This window comes from Caretta caretta, chromosome 11 (genome assembly GCF_965140235.1).
Source record: "Caretta caretta isolate rCarCar2 chromosome 11, rCarCar1.hap1, whole genome shotgun sequence".
NCBI classification, from domain to species: domain Eukaryota; kingdom Metazoa; phylum Chordata; order Testudines; family Cheloniidae; genus Caretta; species Caretta caretta.
Genome location: NC_134216.1, coordinates 60325478 through 60345102, shown reverse-complemented (window position 1 = coordinate 60345102; position 19625 = coordinate 60325478). Strand labels below are relative to the sequence as shown.

General features: G+C 43.6%; 1 protein-coding gene across 10 annotated transcripts in view; it reads right to left on the bottom strand.

Annotated features, from left to right (window-relative positions):
* Positions 1-19625, bottom strand: part of KIAA2012 (KIAA2012 ortholog) — a 106960-nt gene that overhangs the window by 30025 nt on the left and 57310 nt on the right. For 8 of the 10 annotated variants that reach the window (XM_048869097.2, XM_048869102.2, XM_048869104.2 and 5 more), the window contains 5 exons: positions 15961-16049; positions 10805-10876; positions 8083-8154; positions 5389-5440; positions 5106-5291 (listed from right to left, as the gene is read on the bottom strand). In XM_048869097.2, coding sequence (XP_048725054.1) covers positions 5106-5291; positions 5389-5440; positions 8083-8154; positions 10805-10876; positions 15961-16049 — 471 coding nt within the window. The remainder of the gene's footprint in view (positions 1-5105; positions 5292-5388; positions 5441-8082; positions 8155-10804; positions 10877-15960; positions 16050-19625) is intronic. The other 2 variants (XM_048869099.2, XM_075118081.1) reach the window with 2 other exon arrangements.

Here is a 19625-nt window from a genome sequence, read left to right as displayed (position 1 = left end):
AACCTTTGGTCTGACCCAGTATGGCCGCTCTTATGTTCTTAAGTATCAGGATACTGGGATAAGAGTTGGCTTTTGCAGGGATTCAGCAGCTCTCACCTTGGACTGAAAAAGAGACAACAGGAGACAGCCAAAAGTGGATTCAATGGCAGCTTGGCAGGGTGGGGAGAGTTGGCTTGGCCAGACTGGACTATGTCTTCACCTTTATTTCTCTATGTTAACCTAACAGGTAGTCTACCGTAGAACCACTACATTGGCGCAGCTGCAGCGCGTCTGGTGAAGATGCTTTATGCCGATGGCAGAGAGCTCTCCCGTTGGCATAATTACTCCATCTCTGCAAGAGGCAGAAGCTTTGTCACTGGGAGAGCATCTCCTGCCAACATAGCGCCGGTGTGGACAGAACTTAAGTCATTGTTACTTGCATTGCTCAAGGGGGTGGCTTTTTCACACCGCTGAGCAACGTAAGTTAGATCAAATTAAGCAGCAAGGATGTTCAAGAGCTGCTAGATGGCAACCTGTAAACCCTGCCTCCCAACCTGGCGAGATATCACTTCCGATGAAGACACTCTAAGCCGAGAGAGCTCTCTGTCGGCTTAATAACTCCACCTCCGCAAGATCTTCTTCCGCTGACAGAGCGCTGTCTACACCAGCACTTAGGTCAGTGTAACTATGTCGCTCGGGGGTGTGGATTATTATACAGGGCCTCTCCTAACACTGCCATCACCTACTCTCCCTAACTTACGGCTGTTCCAGGACTACGTGCTCTGGCTGATGTCCACTTGAATAATGCTGTTCTGACTCAGCACTCCTTTCAATGGAATAATTACAGAGTGGGCTCAAATTAATGGGTCTGTAGGGGCTTGGACCAGTTCTTATTACTGATTCTTTACTGTTAACCAGTGGTGCTTTGAATCAGACTTCAGCCTAATCAGAGCCCATTTTTGACAATGGGGACATCAGGACCTGCTAGCAGAAAATGCTTTTTAAGGAAAAACTCTGTGGTCATGTACTGAAAATTGTGGAATGCTGGTAATTTTGGTCCTATCTGTGAGTATATATAGCAAGAGGACAAGCAGGCGGGAGTCGTAGGGTTCTAGGCAGAAGCACTCCACTGAAATAGTGAGAGACAGAGTAGCTTAAAGTGTAATACCATTTTCCTTATTTCTAAAAAAATGTCCTTCTTTGTTAGAGGACAATTTACATTCCTTTGGGATTCTTTACTGTTGTCACATGACAGATAGGCTTTATATTATAAGGCTGCACAGTTATGAGACTCAGGTTGCTGGCAGTGAACAATTAAGAGTAAAGCACTGGGCAGCATCTGAGGCCAGGGCTACACTACAACTTACCCTGGTATAACCACGTTACTCAGGGGTGTGAAAAATCCCCATCCCTGAGCAACGTAGTTATACTGACCTAACTCCTGGTGTAGACAGTGCTACGTTGATGGGAGGGTGTGATGTTATTGACTTGAACTGGGACCATATAGAACATTGTTGCAAACAAGGTCCTGTAGTGGCACCAAATCTTGTATAAAGGGGGTCAAATGAGGTGTCTAAGACAAGGTTATGGTTTGCTGGTTATGATTATGCTGTCTATATGTGTGTACCATTTTTGTAGTTAAAATTATGAATATTGGCTCGATACTGTCTGTATTTCAAACTTATGCTATGCTTCTGGGTGACAAGTTGGTGTCAGCTCTGCCCAGCCTGCTTGATGGCACATTAAGGACCATCTGCTACACAACTGACCCATTGAGAGAAGGCAGACACGCCTTGTGACTCAGCAAGGTATGCAGGGACATGCCTATGGACAGAACTCTGAGGTTTTTCCAGGACATGTGATGGACAGCTTGTCTTTGGAACAAAGAAAGACAGACCGCATGGAAAGAGAATATAAAAAGCTGCTGCAGCTCCTCCATCTTGTCTTCAATCCTGCTTCATATCTCTGGAGGAACTTTGCTACAAACTGAAGCCTTGAACCAAGGACTGAAAGACCCATCCCAGCTGTGGATGTACTCCAGAGACTTGATTTGAACCTGCAGTTTATTCTATCACTGCTGCAAGTCTGAACCAAGAACTTTGCCATTACTGTATGTCATTGATTCCATTTAACCAATTCTAGCTCTCATCTATATCTTTTCCTTTTATGAATAAACCTTTAGATTTTAGATTCTAAAGGATTGGCAACAGCATGATTTATGGGTAAGATCTGATTTGAATATTGACCTGGGTCTGGGGCTTGGTCCTTTGGGATCGAGAGAGCCTTTTTTCTTTTTCTGGGGTATTGGTTTTTATAACCATTTGTCCCCATAACGAGTGGCACTGGTGGTGATACTGGGAAACTGGAGCCTCTCAGGGAACTGCTTGTGTGACTTGTGGCTAGCCAGTGGGGTTAAACCAAAGTCTTCTCTGTTTGGCTGGTTTGGTTTGCCTTGGTGTGCACAGAAACCCCAGCCTTGGGCTGTAACTGCCCTGCGTTAAGCAGTTTGTCCTGAATTGGCACTCTCAGTTGAGTCCCACCAGAACCAGCATTGTTACAGACCGCTTCTCCCATGGACATAGCTACCACCTCTCATAGAGGTGGATTAACTACGTCAACGGGAGACGCTCTCCCATGAGCGTAGCAGCGTCTTCACTGAAGCATGACAGTGGAACACAGATGCACCGGTGCAGTATTTTAAGTGTAGACCAGTCCTTAGTTAAGTAACTCCCCTTAAAGTAAATGGGAATTTCTGTGTAACACCAAAAAATCTTTCTAGGAATTTTGGTAGGCTCCTATCTATGGTTTGTCTTTTCAATCCAGTCCACAACAGTGCAGAAATGGGGAGAATGTGGCAGCTTTCTCTGGCTTGTCTATAAAACCTGAGATAGTAAATGGTGTCTGGAACCAAAATCAGACCTGGTGTAAGTGTGTGGTAATCCAGTGACTAAAGGGAAGCTGTGCCTACCTACTCCAGGTCTGAATTTTTGAGTTGGGCCTATGAAATTCAAGGACTCTAGTGGGGAAAGATGAGAGAGAATTAGAAGGTACTGTTTTGAAAGGGTCATATGTAAAGGGGATAAACTACACTCGCTTTTGATCCAAGATCTAAGAACCAGGGAAATGATTCAAGTATTAAAATAGACCTGTAATGTCAGTCTCTTCAGACATACATGAGTGTTACTAGGCTCAAGAAGAAAAAGCACAGGAGCAGAGTGACAGTTTGTCACTGACTTAACAGGACCTGTCAGGCTATTTCCAAATGTCTTTCACTTGCTCATTAATGACCTCCTGCACTATAAAAAGAACACCCCAAATATTCTAAGCCCTTAGGAGAACATTTCATATGGTCTATCAGATATTAAATGGTCTGTTAGCAGAAAGGAAAGAATTTCCTGAAACTCTGGTCAGCATTTCCGTCTCACCTACACGCCTTAACAAGAAGTTATGCATGGTTAAATTGGTCATTACAAGATAAACAAATACAGGTGACATATTTAGTCCCAATCATTCACATCTACACTTCATGTCAGACAAAACCCCAAGTTAATTTCCAAATAATGAAGTCATAGGTGTAAGTAACTCAGAAAGTAGATAAAGCTGTCAAACTCTCCACAAAAGCCCCCAGAAGTGAGTGAACTGTCTGGAAGGAAAACATCTTTGTCATTGACTGACCTGTGGTTTCGGAAAATAAAATAAAACTGTACTCGAAGTTAAACAAAGCAATGTGGACCAAACGATTCATTTTTTCTTTCATGTGCAGGCTATAAACTAGACAAGGGGAAAACGCATTCTTTTGAGTCAGAATCTGAACAACTTCTGGCATACAAAACCAATTGGTATTTGACATCAAAGTCTACTTTGTTAGCTTGGGGCTCAATTCTGCAACCTTTACGCTGAGTTGTATCAAGTAGTAGCAATGGGGCTATTCACATAAGTGCTGCTCAGTATAATAAGAGTTGCAAAACCAGGTCCTCTGCTTTTAACACAATGGTTTAAATTTAATCCAAGTGTAATTTCACCGAGTTCAGTGGAGTCACACCAGGGATGAACTGGCCCCCTGGCTACCATATATGAGATCTGGATTCAAGAGTACCTTTGGGATTAGAGCTGTGTGAAATGTTTGCAGTGAAATCCCAGAACCATATTCAACTCTCTTGTTCTGGCATTTCATTTGAAATTCAAAATTTGGTAAATTTCACTGAAAGGATCATCAAGACTCTCAAACTTCTGAGTTGGACCTTGGCTCTGTTTTAAGTTGGCTCAGATTCACATATGGTAGTTCCTCCCTTTTGAGTGTATTTTGCTTTAAGTTTTTGGCTTGTTTGAACCTCGAATGCCAGGGGCCAAATTCTGCTGTTATACCTTGGAAACTCCTTTGGGCTAAGTGGTGTAAACCCATCCAGATTGAAACCAAAATAAAAGTCCACACAACCCCTCCTCTGAAATGAAATCAATGACTCAGCTTGATTCAGAATCCCCATCTCCTACCATGGAAAGTTTGTATACATAAGGGAAATTGTGCTTAATAATATTAGTCTAAATCCTGATTTAACTGAATTAGAATAAGGGCTGAGTTAGAACATTAGGCCTTGGTTCCAGAGCAATAATAAACAAATATATAATTTTTATTTATTGTGCACCCAAACCTGAAGACTCCCAGATGTCTATTAGTCTAAAGGATGGTTACTGATTAATAAGGTACCAACTCCCCGTTGGCTAAAAAGATAACAAAGTTCCCACACATGTTAAAATGAAAAAAAAATACAGAGGAGTAAAATTTTCAAAAGCTCCTATATCCCATTTTCAAAAGTCCCTATGGCACTTAGGATCCTAAATCTCATTGAGAGTCTAGTGGGCCTTAGGAATTCTATGTAAAATTTTCAAGAGTTCCTGTCATGTAAACTTGGTGTTTCCCCAGAGACCTGACTACTGGAGAAGCTTTAGAATATGGACTATTACCTAGGAAGAAAATAGCACAGCAATGATTCTCAAACAATCACGTCACCAAAATTATCGGTTTCCAATCCAATGCATTTTCAAATGATAGAAAAATCCTTCTCTCACATTTCTGTAAACAGGTACCAGCCTTGTATGAAAAATAGAGATGATCATGGATCTCTCACCTTTCACAAAGTTTCTGTCCTCCTGCTGCTTTGCTCCAGGTGTCTGTGTTACACCGTTGGAATGCATCAGTGAGCCAGAGCACAACTTAGTCTGTTGAACCTGTGTCAACCTGAGGTGCCCAGAGAGACTATATTGGCCATGTTGGATCTCCTCTTTGAATTCAGGAACAGAGTCCCCATTTCCTACTGCCAAAATGGAGGAAGAATTAGCAATAGTGTTTGCTCACAGATCAAATGATGCAGTAAAAATTAAAATGAATGAGTAAGCACCAGCTAACTTTACCTTTATGTTCATTTTCTATGCAGTGTCTATATCCTTGTTGTGTTCTAATTTCCTGTTTTTTTTAAAAAAGAGAAGCATCTTTTTAATAAGAACAGTCAGTGTAGATGGGGGTAAGTAAAATGCAACATTGTGGCAGCTGGTCATAAAAACCCTGGCCCCAATCAGGTTTACGCAAGACCATCTGATACAAGGAACTTGACTTGTCCTTGTCTATGGTGACTGCAAAGTTCTGGTCAACAATCTGTTGGTTAACTACTGCTTAGGGTCATGTTCTAACTCACTGTCTAGTGAAGAGCAGCCCCATTGCTACCTGCACAGAGCTACCACAGCTGCAGAATAGGTTGCTGCAATAGTATTCATAGAGAAGTCTGAGAGAAGAATTCCTTCTGTCCCCTGGAACCTTCCCTGTGCTGAACCTGGCTACTTGGGATTAGTGAAGGAGGGAGGAAGATTTTGCTTTCAGAAAATCATGGGGGGAGACTGTGTCAGACTGAGAGCCAGGAGCTCCTGGCTCCCAATTCTGTGCTCAAGTCACTAAACCAGGTCTCTCCACTGAAGTTGAATTAATTTTCATATTGCACTACATGTCCTCCCTCAAGTAATAACTTCTATGAAAAGCAAATGAACAAACAAGGTAGTGACAGACAAGGCAGTGAGAGACATTGGAAAGTGAAGACAGAAATGCCTGGGAGCAACAGTAGCACCGCTCCCATATTAATGATGATTAATAAGTCCCTTATTCAAGAGCAGATTAATAAGTCCCTTATTCAAGAGCAATTGATGATACATAGGGTTAATTAGCTTGCTTCCTTCTTCCCCCTCACTGGTCATTGAACAGATCTAGCCTCAGGTAGAATTCCTGAGTCCTCATGCCCCTGTTGTCACTATTGTGCAAGATAGAGCTCTAATTGTGTCATGGTAAATTTGAGAGAAAATCAGAAATTTGTCATGGCAAAATTCATGGGTTTTGGTTAAAGCTAGTAAAAAGTCACACACCCAAGTGCTTTTGAAATGTGTGTAATAAAGATGTGCACAAAAGAGAAGTGTGAGTGGTACCACGTGCCTCTTGTGAGCCTTGCCTTGGTTTAATTATTTTTAAACTTCTTTAGTGGGGAAAAAGGGGTCACCTCTTTTCACCTCCCCTCTGACTTGCTTATGAATTCACACACATGCCTTCTTCATCCTAAGTTGCCACTAGAATTCTTATATTTTGGGGTTTTATACCCATTAACTTTAAGCACATTTAAACAGTGATGTGACAGAGCAAGCAATCACAGAGAAAAGGAAGGTGCCTCAGTGGAGAGATAGTCCATGCTATTTAAGAAGCTGGGATAAATCTCCCTGATTGTTGGGGCTCCCGTTTTCCCCACTGTTACCTGGCTTTTTTATCAGGGGGAGGGAGGGAGGGAAAGTAGGGCTTGGGAAGTTGACTCAGGGCATGATGTAGAGCAGCCTTGGTCCATGAAAGAGTAGTGGGAGAGGAGGCCTGTCTGCTAATATCCTTTTAACAGGGCATACTGGGAAGGAGAGGAGTCTGTGTTGCTATGCCAACGCAGGCACTCCTACCTCTCAGTCAGTGCTGGACAAGCAATACTAGAGAAGGAGTTGTTCTGAGAGCTTGAGATATAGTTTATTGGAGACCTACGGGCAAAGGTTCTGTGGAACCAATAATAAAATCCTGACTATTGTGTATTCTTGTGGGGGAGTGGATTTTGTATGTGTATGGAACTTTGTGTTCCTGTTGATGCCGTTTAGTGCTTTTATGTCTGCAGTGGCCTCAGCTTATAACCTGGTGTCTGCCTGTGACCAGTTCAGCACGCTGTTTCCACAGTGTACAAGACATGCTAACCATGTTTGTCCACCTGGTTTGGCCAATCCTCCTTTCTCCCAGCTCTGTGAGCAATAGGGCATCCCAGAATGCATTGCCCCATGTGCAGCTAATGCCATGTGCTTTAGACACTCTGTCCCCTGCTGCCCAGAATACTGATACACATATGGCTGTGATGGTGGAAGAGCTTCTGTGCAGGATGGACTCAAACTGAACCATATTACTTGTAACTGGTTAAAGTGACCATGCTGCTAACTGGTTCCAAATCACAGTTAAAAACTCTAGAGAGAGCCTAAGAAAACAAATCTAACTTGACACAGGCTACTGAACAGCAGTTGTGTGGTAATGGCTTCCTCCAACTTCTAAATGTTTCATTTTCATGGCAAATTTTGAACTTTATGTATAGTGGGCCAAGTCTTTTGGCCCCATTTGTGGATCCTCCCAGGCTTAAATGCAGCATTTGGACTATGTTCGGGTAAGGGGCACAAAGTAGGGCTCTGTGCAGGAGGATTCTGCAACCCCGCTCCTTCCCCCTAAATGACAGGGAGCTGAATTGTTCTGCAGCTGAGGAGGGTGGATTGTGTAGCTTTGGTGACTTGCAGTGTAGCCAGGGAGTTCCTACACAGCTAAAATCCACAGGATGATTACCCCACTAGGGTACAGCAGGCTACATCACCGTTCCTCTCCACAGCTGCTAGTTCAGGCTAGGAGGCCACTTGTGAGCTTCTTTAGGCTGAGGACAACTTTCCTCAGCTCTACGTGCATTTTTCTGAATGTACAGCCCATTCGCTTGGGTTGTGTGTTCCGTCCAAGCATTTCCTTGCATCCATTTAAATTCATTTGGTGAATTTCTATTCTGAACATACCAGCCCTTTAGCTGTACAAGCCCCAGAATCTGCTTTCTTCAGGGCAGCTGCTTCCAAGGGCAGGGTGACTTCCTGTGAAGATAAATCCCATCAGAGGCATGACAATTATAGTTAGTGCTACTTAAATAGCTCACATATCTATTCATTTCAGGCCTCATGATATCAACCGCTGAAATAAGGACAAATACTAAAGAAAGGAAAAGCTATCATATAGTATATGAGATTAGTGACATCTGTTTATTTACACAGCATCACAAATATGTGTTGTGTCTCACAGACAGGTAAATTCTGCCACAAAGAAGTTATAGGTAAAGGCCACAATGGTGAAACCAGATCAGCATGGGCAGGTTTCTGCACCATGTAGAGCCCCAAGTGAAGGGCTGCTGACAAAGTTACATGGCAAGCAGCTATTATAAATGCTAAGGGATTGTGGGGAAAGGAGGCTGAGGGACACAGCAGTAAAATCATTGGGTTGTTTTGGCTGGTAATGTGTGTGTCATGGAGGTTCTGAGAGCTTTCTGTAATCTGTGCGGCTGTGCAGTACTGCGTATTTCAGGGAAGGGCAGGGTGTGGATTGCACCCTCAGCAAGTTTGCAGATGACACTAAACTGGGAGGAGAGGTAGATACACTGGAGGGCAGGGATAGGATACAGAGGGACCTAGACAAATTGGAGGATTGGGTCAAAAGAAATCTGATGAGGTTCAACAAGGACAAGTGCAGAGTCCTGCACTTAGGACGGAAGAATCCCATGCACTGCTACAGACTAGGGACCGAATGGCTCGGCAGCAGTTCTGCAGAAAAGGACCTAGGGGTGACAGTGGACGAGAAGCTGGATATGAGTCAACAGTGTGTCCTTGTTGCCAAGAAGGCCAATGGCATTTTGGGATGTATATGTAGGGGCATTGCAAGCAGATCGAGGGACGTGATCATTCCCCTCTATTCGACATTGGTGAGGCCTCTTCTGGAGTACTGTGTCCAGTTTTGGGCCCCACACTACAAGAAGGATGTGGAAAAATTGGAAAACGTCCAGAGGAGGGCAACAAAAATGATTAGGGGACTGGAACACATGACTTATGAGGAGAGGCTGAGGGAACTGGGATTGTTTAGTCTGTGGAAGAGAAGAATGAGGGGGGATTTGATAGCTGCTTTCAACTACCTGAAAGGGGGTTCCAAAGAGGATGGATCTAGACTGTTCTCAGTGGTAGCAGATGACAGAACAAGGAGTAATGGTCTCAAGGTGCAGTGGGGGAGTTTAGGTTGAATATTAGGAAAAACTTTTTCACTGGGAGGGTGGTGAAACACTGGAATGCGTTACCTAGGGAGGTGGTAGAATCTCCTTCCTTAGAAGTTTTTAAGGTCAGGCTTGACAAAGCCCTGGCTGGGATGATTTAATTGGGGATGGGTCCTGCTTTGAGCAGGGGGTTGGACTAGATGACCTCCTGAGGTCCCTTCCAAACCTGATATTCTATGATTCTATGAACGGTTCACGGAAGAGGGTTGTATAGGAGGAAAGAGCGGAGCCTTGATGGACCAAGTCAGGAAGATGGGTCCAGAGCATGTTGTCGATGCTTAATAAACAATGAAAAGGAAACATTATTTATTATGGTAAAACTCCAAGGACAGCTGGTGTAACATCTTGTAGAAGAGTACAATAACTTAAGTACAGGGCCCCTTCAGCAACCTGGTTACAGAATTTACCTCTTTGCCACACAATTTTGCTCCAGAATCAGATGTAATAATTAAAAATAATGTTTCTAGACTTTGTGGTAGTGAAGAAAATCTTAGCAATGTGAACCAGGTATGAAGTGTAACAAGATGCAGTTACGTCTCTGTTAATCTTGAAGACAGCCTGAAACCAAAACTTGTAAACTGCCCCTTTCCTCTCAGTGGTGTGTTAACAGCCTATTTATTAACCAATTTAAATGTAAACACTGATCACTTCAACCAAAACATCCAATGGACAGGATAGGACTGGACTGGACTGGGACTCTGAAGTGGTGCAGGAACTTGAGAGATCATACTCGCCTCTCTGTGACTCTGTTTCCCCACCTGTAAAATGGGAATACTGATCAGGTGCTTGGACTAGATAATCTTGTGGTCCCTGTTGGCCTTAAAAACTATGATACCTTTTGCAAAGCACTTTGAGATGCAAAGCACTTGACTGTACAATTGAAAAACGTTGTTTTGGGTCAAACAAAATGCTTAGTGTCTGGGCATTTTGAACTTTATTTTAAAAGAAGCAAAGGAAATGAAGGGCGACAGCTTTGTAATTAAAGGGCAGGTTGTGGTCCAAATCCTCAGCTGGTGTAAGGTGTTGTAGCTCTGTTAAAGTCAATGGAGATACACTGCTTCATCCCAGCTAAGCATCTGACTGAATGTCTGTGGATTATAAAATTTAGAGGTGATTTAAAATTAGTATTTCTGGTTTTAGATTTTAATCAGTAAAACTGCCCCAAACCAAAGCCATCTTTTACAAATCAGTTTTTAAATGCGCACTGAAAATACCTGGTTTAGCTATTTTGAAATGTCATTTTTTTTTAACTTTGACTCCTTTGCTGGATTCTATTCCTAGTTTTGTTACTGTGAAGTTAAATAAATGAGAAGATATTCTTTGAAATGTAACTAAAATCTTTTTTAAAATTTGAGTCCTACGTGTGGCATAAAGGGCTGTAATGACATATTATACAGTACTTATGTAATTTTTTTCCTGTTTTAACATACCAGCTTTTTATTTATAAAACTCTGAGGCTCTCCGTTCTTCAAGACAGCTGCTCCCAAGGACTCTGAGCATTTCTGTGAAGATAAACAAGAACTGCAGAGGATTGACTTACAATGAATGCTATTTAATAGCACAAATATTTTCAGAAATAGCTTTCATAAACAGAAAATATTAAATGGTAACTCCTGAGTGCAGCCTGAAACTAGCACAAACTGATTTATGGTTAACACATCTCCCTGCTCTAAATAGCTGTGCAGTGTTGTTGCACACTGTTAAACAGCTGCTGTGTTACAGAGCAGAGGTGGGCGTATTTCAGTGGTGGGCGAAGTGATTCCTGTACATTCTATTTTCTACCAGGGTGTTGTCTTAAGCAATGTCTATAAAGTGTTCCTGAGACCTTTGAATGAAATGTGTTACAAAAAGCAAATTATTGTTACAGGGGTTAACCCCTGAGAACATACACAGCTTGTCTGTGCTGGAGAATTGAACTGGTCAGATTGCAGCACTGTGTGCCCATAGTGTGGTGTGTCCAAACTAGACCGTAGTTAACTAAAACAGCCTGCTGCTGTTTTGTTGCTCATCACACTAGTTCTGCACTACACCACTAGTGCAATGTCAACTGGATACTTATCCCACTGATCCTGGCACAGCCCCTAGAAGCAGTAGATTCTGGAAAATTTTGAAAGGCCTTGTGGAATACTTCCAGAAGCATTTTACAGGAGTGCTGGAGCATGTGGTTGGTATGCTTGTCTAGTGTCAATGAGGCCACAGAAGAAGCTTCATGCCTTCTGTTATGCTTCACCCTATGCTTGGACTAGCCTCCCACTTCTAAGTCACTGTGTGCTCTTTTTCTTCAGACCTAGTGAACCTGCAGTGTTTTCCTCCTCATTGTTGTATCTGCATTCACTCATTCCTGAGCCGTTGCCCTGAACTAGTGTAAGCTCTTCCAACTTGCAGAGAGGTAGTGTCTCTATTTTGTGTGTTATAAAATGCTGGGTACGTTTATGGTGCTGTATAAATAATTAACTATAAATACAGTGGCGCTCACTAGGATTGTTAAGTCTTATGGTCAGATTATAGCAGATAGGTAGTAACTTGCAGAAAGGTAATTTTGCTGCCAGCTGTCTGATGCTTTCACATAACAATCATCACTATTTATCAGTGTTTAAAAACGCTTAATCACAAAACCATCACACAATTTCGAGGCACAGTTCGTTCACATTGACTGGCAGCCTTTGCTCTAAACAGGCCCAGGATTGGAATAACTAGGTTGTTGCAGGTCAGGATTGAGCCTGAATTGGCACAGATGTGTGGGAAGCTTGGTTTAATACAAGTTCTAGCTGGTGGTATCAGTACCTCATTTTCATGAGCACACAGGTCAATTTATCTGCCAGTTGGCAACTTTCCATTGTGTTACTGGGATCATGCAATAGAGCTGTAAGATTGCATTGACTATGCATTTATTTCCCATACCTTTTATAGTCTATCTCTTGTCTTTTCTCTGTCCAGTCATAAAACACTTTTTAACACTTGCTCTGCTTTTAAGAGCTAGTAAGGGCATAGCAGTTGATAACATGTATAAAGCCAGTATCCTCCGAAAAAAGCTCTTCTCAGCTATGAAATGTGTTGCCTACTTGAGAATTTCAGGAACTTTTTCCTGGCTTTTATAACATGAATAAAGATGAATCAGATACCATGAGACTGACCAAGTAACAGTTGTTTAATCTCTGGGGTTGATTACTTTAAACTACAGCCAAGAACTTCAAAAGTGACCTAGGATGCCCAACTTGAGATGCTGTTACGGTTCCTGATTTACAGAAAGTGCTGAGCACCTGCCATCTGAAAACAAGGCCCCATCAAGGTGTATGTAATTTGGTCTTAGAGAGTTCTAAATGCCCAATATAGCCTCTGAACCTTGATTTGACCTGGTCAGCTGTTCCAATTAGTTTGTAACAAAGGCAACTTTCTGATGCTGTAATCATAGTATCAGTTCTGGTACAATAAGATCAATTTGTATGTTGTAAATAATACTTTTAATAAAAAGGGTTCAGTCTGTTAATGTCTTTTTCCCCAGCCCCTCATTACAGTGCCTGAATAGCCGCAATCCTACCACAAGTACAAATAATTTAAAACATGACACCAGGCCTTTTCCTCCTATCACATGGTAAAATCTAGAAGACGTTACTTGGTTTTTAGTCAGTCCTCACTCAGGCAAAACTTTCACTGAAGGTGGTGAGATAATTGTCTGAGTAAGGATTGAGTGGAGAAAGGCCCAAGAGTTGGGCCCAGCGGACTGTGCAAATCCATTGTCACAGCGCTTGCAGCAGAATTCACATACCCGCTCCACTCCTGCCACAGAATTGTGCTCTAGAATTTCGTCTTAAATTTTAATTTAAAAAAAAAAAAGATTCCTATGTTCGTGGAGAAAACCACAAATCTGAGCAGACTGTAAACTGAGGCAGCATCTAATGCCTGTGTCTGCAAAGAGTCTGAAACAATAGCTCCAAGTGATGTGAATTGCTCCATTCATCTCCTGTTGATATGTTCCATGTTTTATTATGGTGGGTGGGCCAGGGTACAGACTTTGAGGACTCCATACTCCCCTCAATCTCCAGCAACCTCCCACTGATGTCACTGTCTTGCAGAGGTAGAGTACCTGTGCTGATGGGAGAAGCCCTCCCCTCGGTGTAGGTAGCGTCTTCACTGCAGCGCAGCTACACCACTGCACCGTTTAAGTGTGGACCTGTCCTGAGGTGTGGCTGTGCTGAGTAACGGAACTCAGTATTGCCAACACCAAGTGTTCAAAAATCATGTCAGGCCTTTAAAAAAGGCTTAAAAATAACGTTTTTTAAATGTTGGGTTCTTTCTATTTGCCTTCTGCTTTCTGAGCTTTTGGGTCACAGGCATGTCATGCTTTCAAGCTTTTCTCTGCAACCATGAGGGCTAGAAATCAACTTCTTTTTTTAAAAAAATCAAAGCTGAAATTCTCATGTTGTAACCAGGTGATTCCAGAAGCTGGGCCTTTAATATGAGAGCTGGGATAAAATCATGAGATTAAAACAGTGCTCCTGAATTTCTCCTGTTTGCCCCCATTTTTCTCCAGGGCAAAGGTCCCTGGGGCTGCCCTGTTGTATCGGCTTATTTAAGCAGAGCTGAATCCCTGAAACAAATAGACCTTTATATCAGGACTGACAGGGCTCTGTGACTAGTAACATGCATTTCAGAATGCCAGACCTCTCATATCTTGGTCTTCATGGCACTGGATGTGTTGTGCAGTCCATGCATTCATTCCCTGGGGTCAAGGGTGTAGCTTGTGTTACACTCTAGTGACTATTCCGGCTGATTGACGGAGTCTCAGAACAGAGTCCCATTCAGCCCTCTTCGATTCAAGGAAGGGGCGCTGGGTGGGGGGCCACACCACGTGGCATGGCCCCACTCTGGCTCTTACGCACTCCAATGGCCCCTTCCAGCACTACAATGGAAGCTGCAGGGATGGTGCCTGTGGATGGGGCACCGTGCAGAGCTGCCTGGCTGCGCCTCCGCATAGGAGCTGGAGAAGGGGCATGCCACTGTTTCCAGGAGCTGCTTGAGGTAAGCGCCACTCGGAGCCTGCACCCGTGAGCCTCTCCCAACACCCCAACCCCCTGCCTCAACACTGATCATGCTCCTGCTCTCCAAACCCCTTGATCCCAACCTGGGCACCCTCCTGCACCCCAAACTCCTCAGTCCCAGCCCCACCCCAGAGCCCACACCCCTGCCCCAGCCCTGATCCCCCTCCCGCTCTCCAAACCCCTAGTCCAGAGCAAATTCCTCATCTCCAGCCCCACTCCAGAGCCCGCACCCCCAACCAGAGCCCTCATCCCCTCCTGCATCCCAACCCCAATTTTGTGAGCATTCATGGCCCACCATACAATTTCTATTCCCTGATGTGGCCCTCAGGCCAAAAAGTTTGCCCACCCCCTGCTCTAGAACTTAATTTAGCAGCTGTGAGGCCAATCAAGTAACTGCTTTTTTCCCCTCCTGCTGGTCATCCAGCTAAAACGAGATTTGCTGAATTGGATACAGTACTTGCCATCAGCCCTCAAACACCTGAGTTCTCTACTTTGCCAAAAGACCAGTGTTCCTAAAATCAGTGTCTTGCTGTCTTTCTAGCCTTAAGGATTTATGGTTTGCTTCTCTTTACGCTAGAGATGGGGCTGAACCAAAACCCTAGATTGTAATACACCCAACTTTAGGTGTTTAAAATCTGGATCCAAATTCTGCAACTCTCACCCCATTATGCGTTTCCTGGGACTTAAAATAAAAGGTAGCTAATCGAAATGCACTTTCCTCTGTTAACATCATTCTTAGTTTACTAAGCAGTCAAAAAGAGGACAAGTGAAGTACAACAGGGATGGGTGTGATTTAAAAGCTGAGAGTGAAAAAGCTTCCTTTTTTTAAATGTCTACTAGTAGTGTCCCAACTTTACATTGTATTCCAGAGGATTGATGTATTAGAAAGTCTACAGTAAAACAGATGCAGCCCAGTTGATTTTCAAAGCTTGATATGTTAAAAAAATCTTTTCTGTTGAAAGTATGTGAGGGAGAGGGAAGTAAATGCAAAATGAGGCTGGGAGATCATCTCTAACTGGAGCACACTGGAGCTATCTTTGGGGCCTCTGTCATCCACACAGTAAATTAAAGGACCGGTCTCTTTTCAGACTTGCCTAAGCCAGAGAGACCCTCAGTCTTGACGTTTCCACTTAAACAACGTCATCAATTTTTATTCCTCTATTTTCAAATGACGTTGATAATTTTTCAAATCAACTTTCTTTCTTTCTAATATTTACTCTTCCTAAATACTGTTCCACAGGTTAGCTAAGAAAGGTTTGCTCTACGAGATTAGATCACTGCCCCCTCTAGTCCTGCCTCCAGCGATGGCCAGTGTGGGATTTTTCAGAAGAAAGTGAACCCCCCAGACAAATTATAGGTATACTTAACCTGAATAGCTGTATAAATTGTGGAGAAAATCACCAAGGGATGCTAGAAAGAAACACATCTAATTCTTTCCTCACTTGATGCAAAGCAAGCTTATACTGGGCCTCTCCATAAATATTTTATGTGCACTACTTCCATTTTGCCTCTGTATTGAACTTACAAAACATTGTCATGGATCGCACCTTGTCATTCATCTTTTGGCTCAAAGGGGAGGTTTCATGTGGATTTATATGAAGGCTGGTTCCTGTTTCAAGGGGTAATCCACAGTCTCCTGCAATGAAAATGAGAAATCTGGATCAGGAGATATATAACACTTTCTATATATTTTTATAGAGTGATTTTAATGCTCTTCTAAAACATGCTAGATTGACAGCCCTGGAGACTGAAGTTGTCTCTCTGTTACAGAAATGTTACAACATAAGCAGAGCAAGTTCCCCCACAAGACCCTGCAGATATGTCCCTATCTGAACCCTTTAGAGGTGAGAGGATGCAATAGGCTCCATGCACATCCAATCCTGGGTTTCACTGATAAAAGTGCTGTAAAGGTGCCAACTGTGTTGGTACATTTAATGACGCAAAATGCCTGAATACTGGAAAATTGGCTAATTTAGCACTGGTGGATTAAAAACTGATAGCAGGAGTTTACTCTGCTTAGGGTCTCCCCCAGCATTGGTCCTGTGTATTTGAGCAGCATGGTGAGGTAGGATTTTTGTCCTTTGTGTGTCAGAGTTGGGAGGCAGAACCAAGGTATCTAGTTAACAACATAAGAATGGCCATACTGGATCAGACCAAAGGTCCATCCAGCCCAGTATCCTGTCTACCAACAGTGGCCAATGCCAGGTGCCCCAGAGGGAGTTAACCTAACAGGTAATGATCAAGTGATCTCTCTCCTGCCATCCATCTTCACCCTCTGACAAACAGAGGCTAGGGACACCATTCCTTACCCATCCTGGCTAATAGCCATTAATGGACTTAACCTCCATGAATTTATCAAGTTCTTTTTAAAACCCTGTTATAGTCCTAGTTATCAGGTGAATGAAAGCAGCTGTCTCTTGTCCTGACTTCTGTCAGTGCCTGTGTAAATGGGCTTAGACAGGGAGACTCCAGAGTTAAAACACTGTGCTGCATCCAGAGCAGGGTCACAGTCACGGCCTCTTGCAGAAATGACCAAAAAATGTGAAGGACCAATCTGAATGTGACATTCCACAGTCGAGAGCCTACCCTCTCCCCTTTCCTCTGAGAACTCCTCATTTCTCGACTTCTTGCTTAACCTTATCTGTGGGATCTTGTGTAATAAACTTGAAGGGCCACTGTGAAATCCCAGAAACAACTCAGAAACACACTGTTTGTTTTCTTGCCAGTAAATAGCTCCACATAGGCATGGCAGTTTTTCAAGGAGTAGGCAGAGGCAGTCTGGCTTTCTACTACTTGTTCTTCCAAACAATGCTGTAGGGGTTTTATACCAATTAAATTCAAATAACATCAAATATAGTTGGGGTCTTTTTGGGTGATTACTTTTCCACAATCTCTTTTTGTGGGACCATTTTGTGTTTGTTTGTTTTTCCTTTCTCATTTATATCAAAAGACCCCCTCCAACCCAATTATAAACATTTTTTTATCTTGAAATCTCCGTGAAGAGAATGACTAACTGCTAGAAATACTTTATTTGCTTTTGCTCAGACATCCAAGAGGGTCCTATATCATCTTGTCCTCTAACAGTAAAGCTCAAGCCTTTACCCCCATGCTATAGGAGAAAAATCTTTTATGATGTTCTTATAGACCAGTAGTGTTTTAGAGTTTTGCAACACAGCCCTGGTCTACGCTATGAGTTTAGGTCAAATTTAGCAAAGTGTTAGGTCCATTTGACTGTGCACCCGTCCACACGACCAAGCCTGTTTTGTTGACTTAAAGGGCTCTTAAAATAGATCCCCAGCGAGGGGTTTAGCACTAAAATCGACCTCGCTAGGTCGAATTTGGGGTCGTGTGGATGCAATTCAAAGTATTGGCCTCCGGGAGCTATCCCAGAGTGCTCCATTGTGATCGCTCTGGACAGCAGTCTCAACTTAGATGCACTGGCCAGGTAGACAGGAAAAACCCCAGGAACTTTTGAATTTCATTTCCTGTTTGGCCAGTGTGGCAAGCTGATCAGCACAGATGACCATGCAGAGCTCATCAGCACAGGTGACCGTGCAGTCCCAGAATCGCAAAAGAGCTCCAGCATGGACCAAACGGGAGGTACTGGATCTGATCACTGTATGGGGAGACAAATCCGTGTAGGCAGAACTCCGTTCCAAAAGACAAAATGCCAATATATTTGAAAAAATCTCCAAGGGCATGATGGACAGAGGCTACAACAGGGACACCCAGCAATGTCGTGTGGAAAATTAAGGAGCTCAGGCAAGCCTACCAAAAAACAAAGGAGGCAAATGGTTGCTCTGGGTCAGAGCTCCAGATATTTCGCTTCTATGATGAGCTGCATGCCATTCTGGGGGGACCCTACCACTGCCCCACCGCTATCCATAGATACCTGCAATGGGGGGAGTCTCACGCCACAGGGATGAGGATGTTGTAGATGAGGAGGAAGAGGAGGTTGAGGATAGTGCACAGCAGGCAAGCAGAGAATCCCTTCTCCCCGGCAGCCGGGAACTGTTCATCACCCTGGAACCAACACTCTCCCAACCCCCTGAGATGGTCTCCCAGACCATGAAGCCGGAGAAGGCACCTCTGGTGAGTGTACCTTTGTAAATATAATATAGGCGTGTTAAATGCAACGTGTTTAATGATTAATTTGCCCTGAATCCTTGGGATGCATTCGTGGCCAGTACAGCTACTGGAAAAGTCTGTTAATGTGTCTGGGGATGAAATGGAAGTCCTCCAGGGACATCTCCATGAAGCTCTCCTGGAGGTACTCTAAAAGCCTTTGCAGAAGGTTTCTGGGGAGTTCAACCTTATTCCGTCCTCCATGGTAGGACACTTTACCCCACCAAGCCAGTAGCAAGTAGTCTGGAATCATAGCAGCACAAAGCATTGCAGCGAATGGGCCCGGGCTTTGGTGGCATTCAAGCAACATCCATTCTTTATCTCTCTGTGTTAGCCTCAGGAGAGTGATATCATTCATGGTCACCTGGTTGAAATACGGGAAATTCTTTTAAGGGGACATTCAGAAGTGCCCGTTCCTGCTGGGCTGAAAAGAAATCATCCCCGCTGTTAGCCACGCGGTGGGAGAAGAGGCCCATTCATGCTGAGCTGTTCGCATTTGGCTGACAGGGATCTTCCCTGATACTAGCCACGCAGGTGTGTATGTGTGTGTGTGTGTGTGAAGCGATCATCCCAGAGAATTGGGTGGAGGGGGGTGGGTTGGGTTGTGCTGCACATTCACCCTAAAATTGCAGCCCCTCCTTTTAAATGGCCAATCCAACGGGCTTTGCTTGGTATAGGAAAGGAGGGCGCTGCTGTTTGAAACCATTCCCACATGTTATGAAGGCTGAAGAAGCTGAAACCCTTTGCCTTACCATGGCTGCCTGGAAGCCGAATTCTGTTGCCCAGCTGAGTGTGTGTGATGTCTCACACCAAACCGGCGGGCACTCAATATAAGAGGCAAAATGCGACCTTGTACCAAAAGCACATGTGCTATGTAATGTGAATTGCTTGATTCAGTGTGAAATAGTCTTCCCTTTGTTCTCTAAAATGTAACTTTTAAATACTACTCTCCCTTTTTTCTCCCACAGCTGCAAATGTTTCTACGCTCCCCCTATCATCTCTGTCCCAGAGGCTAGTGCAGACTAGAAGGCAAAAAAAACGCACTCGTGATGAAATGTTCTCAGGGCTGATGCAGTCCTCCCACACT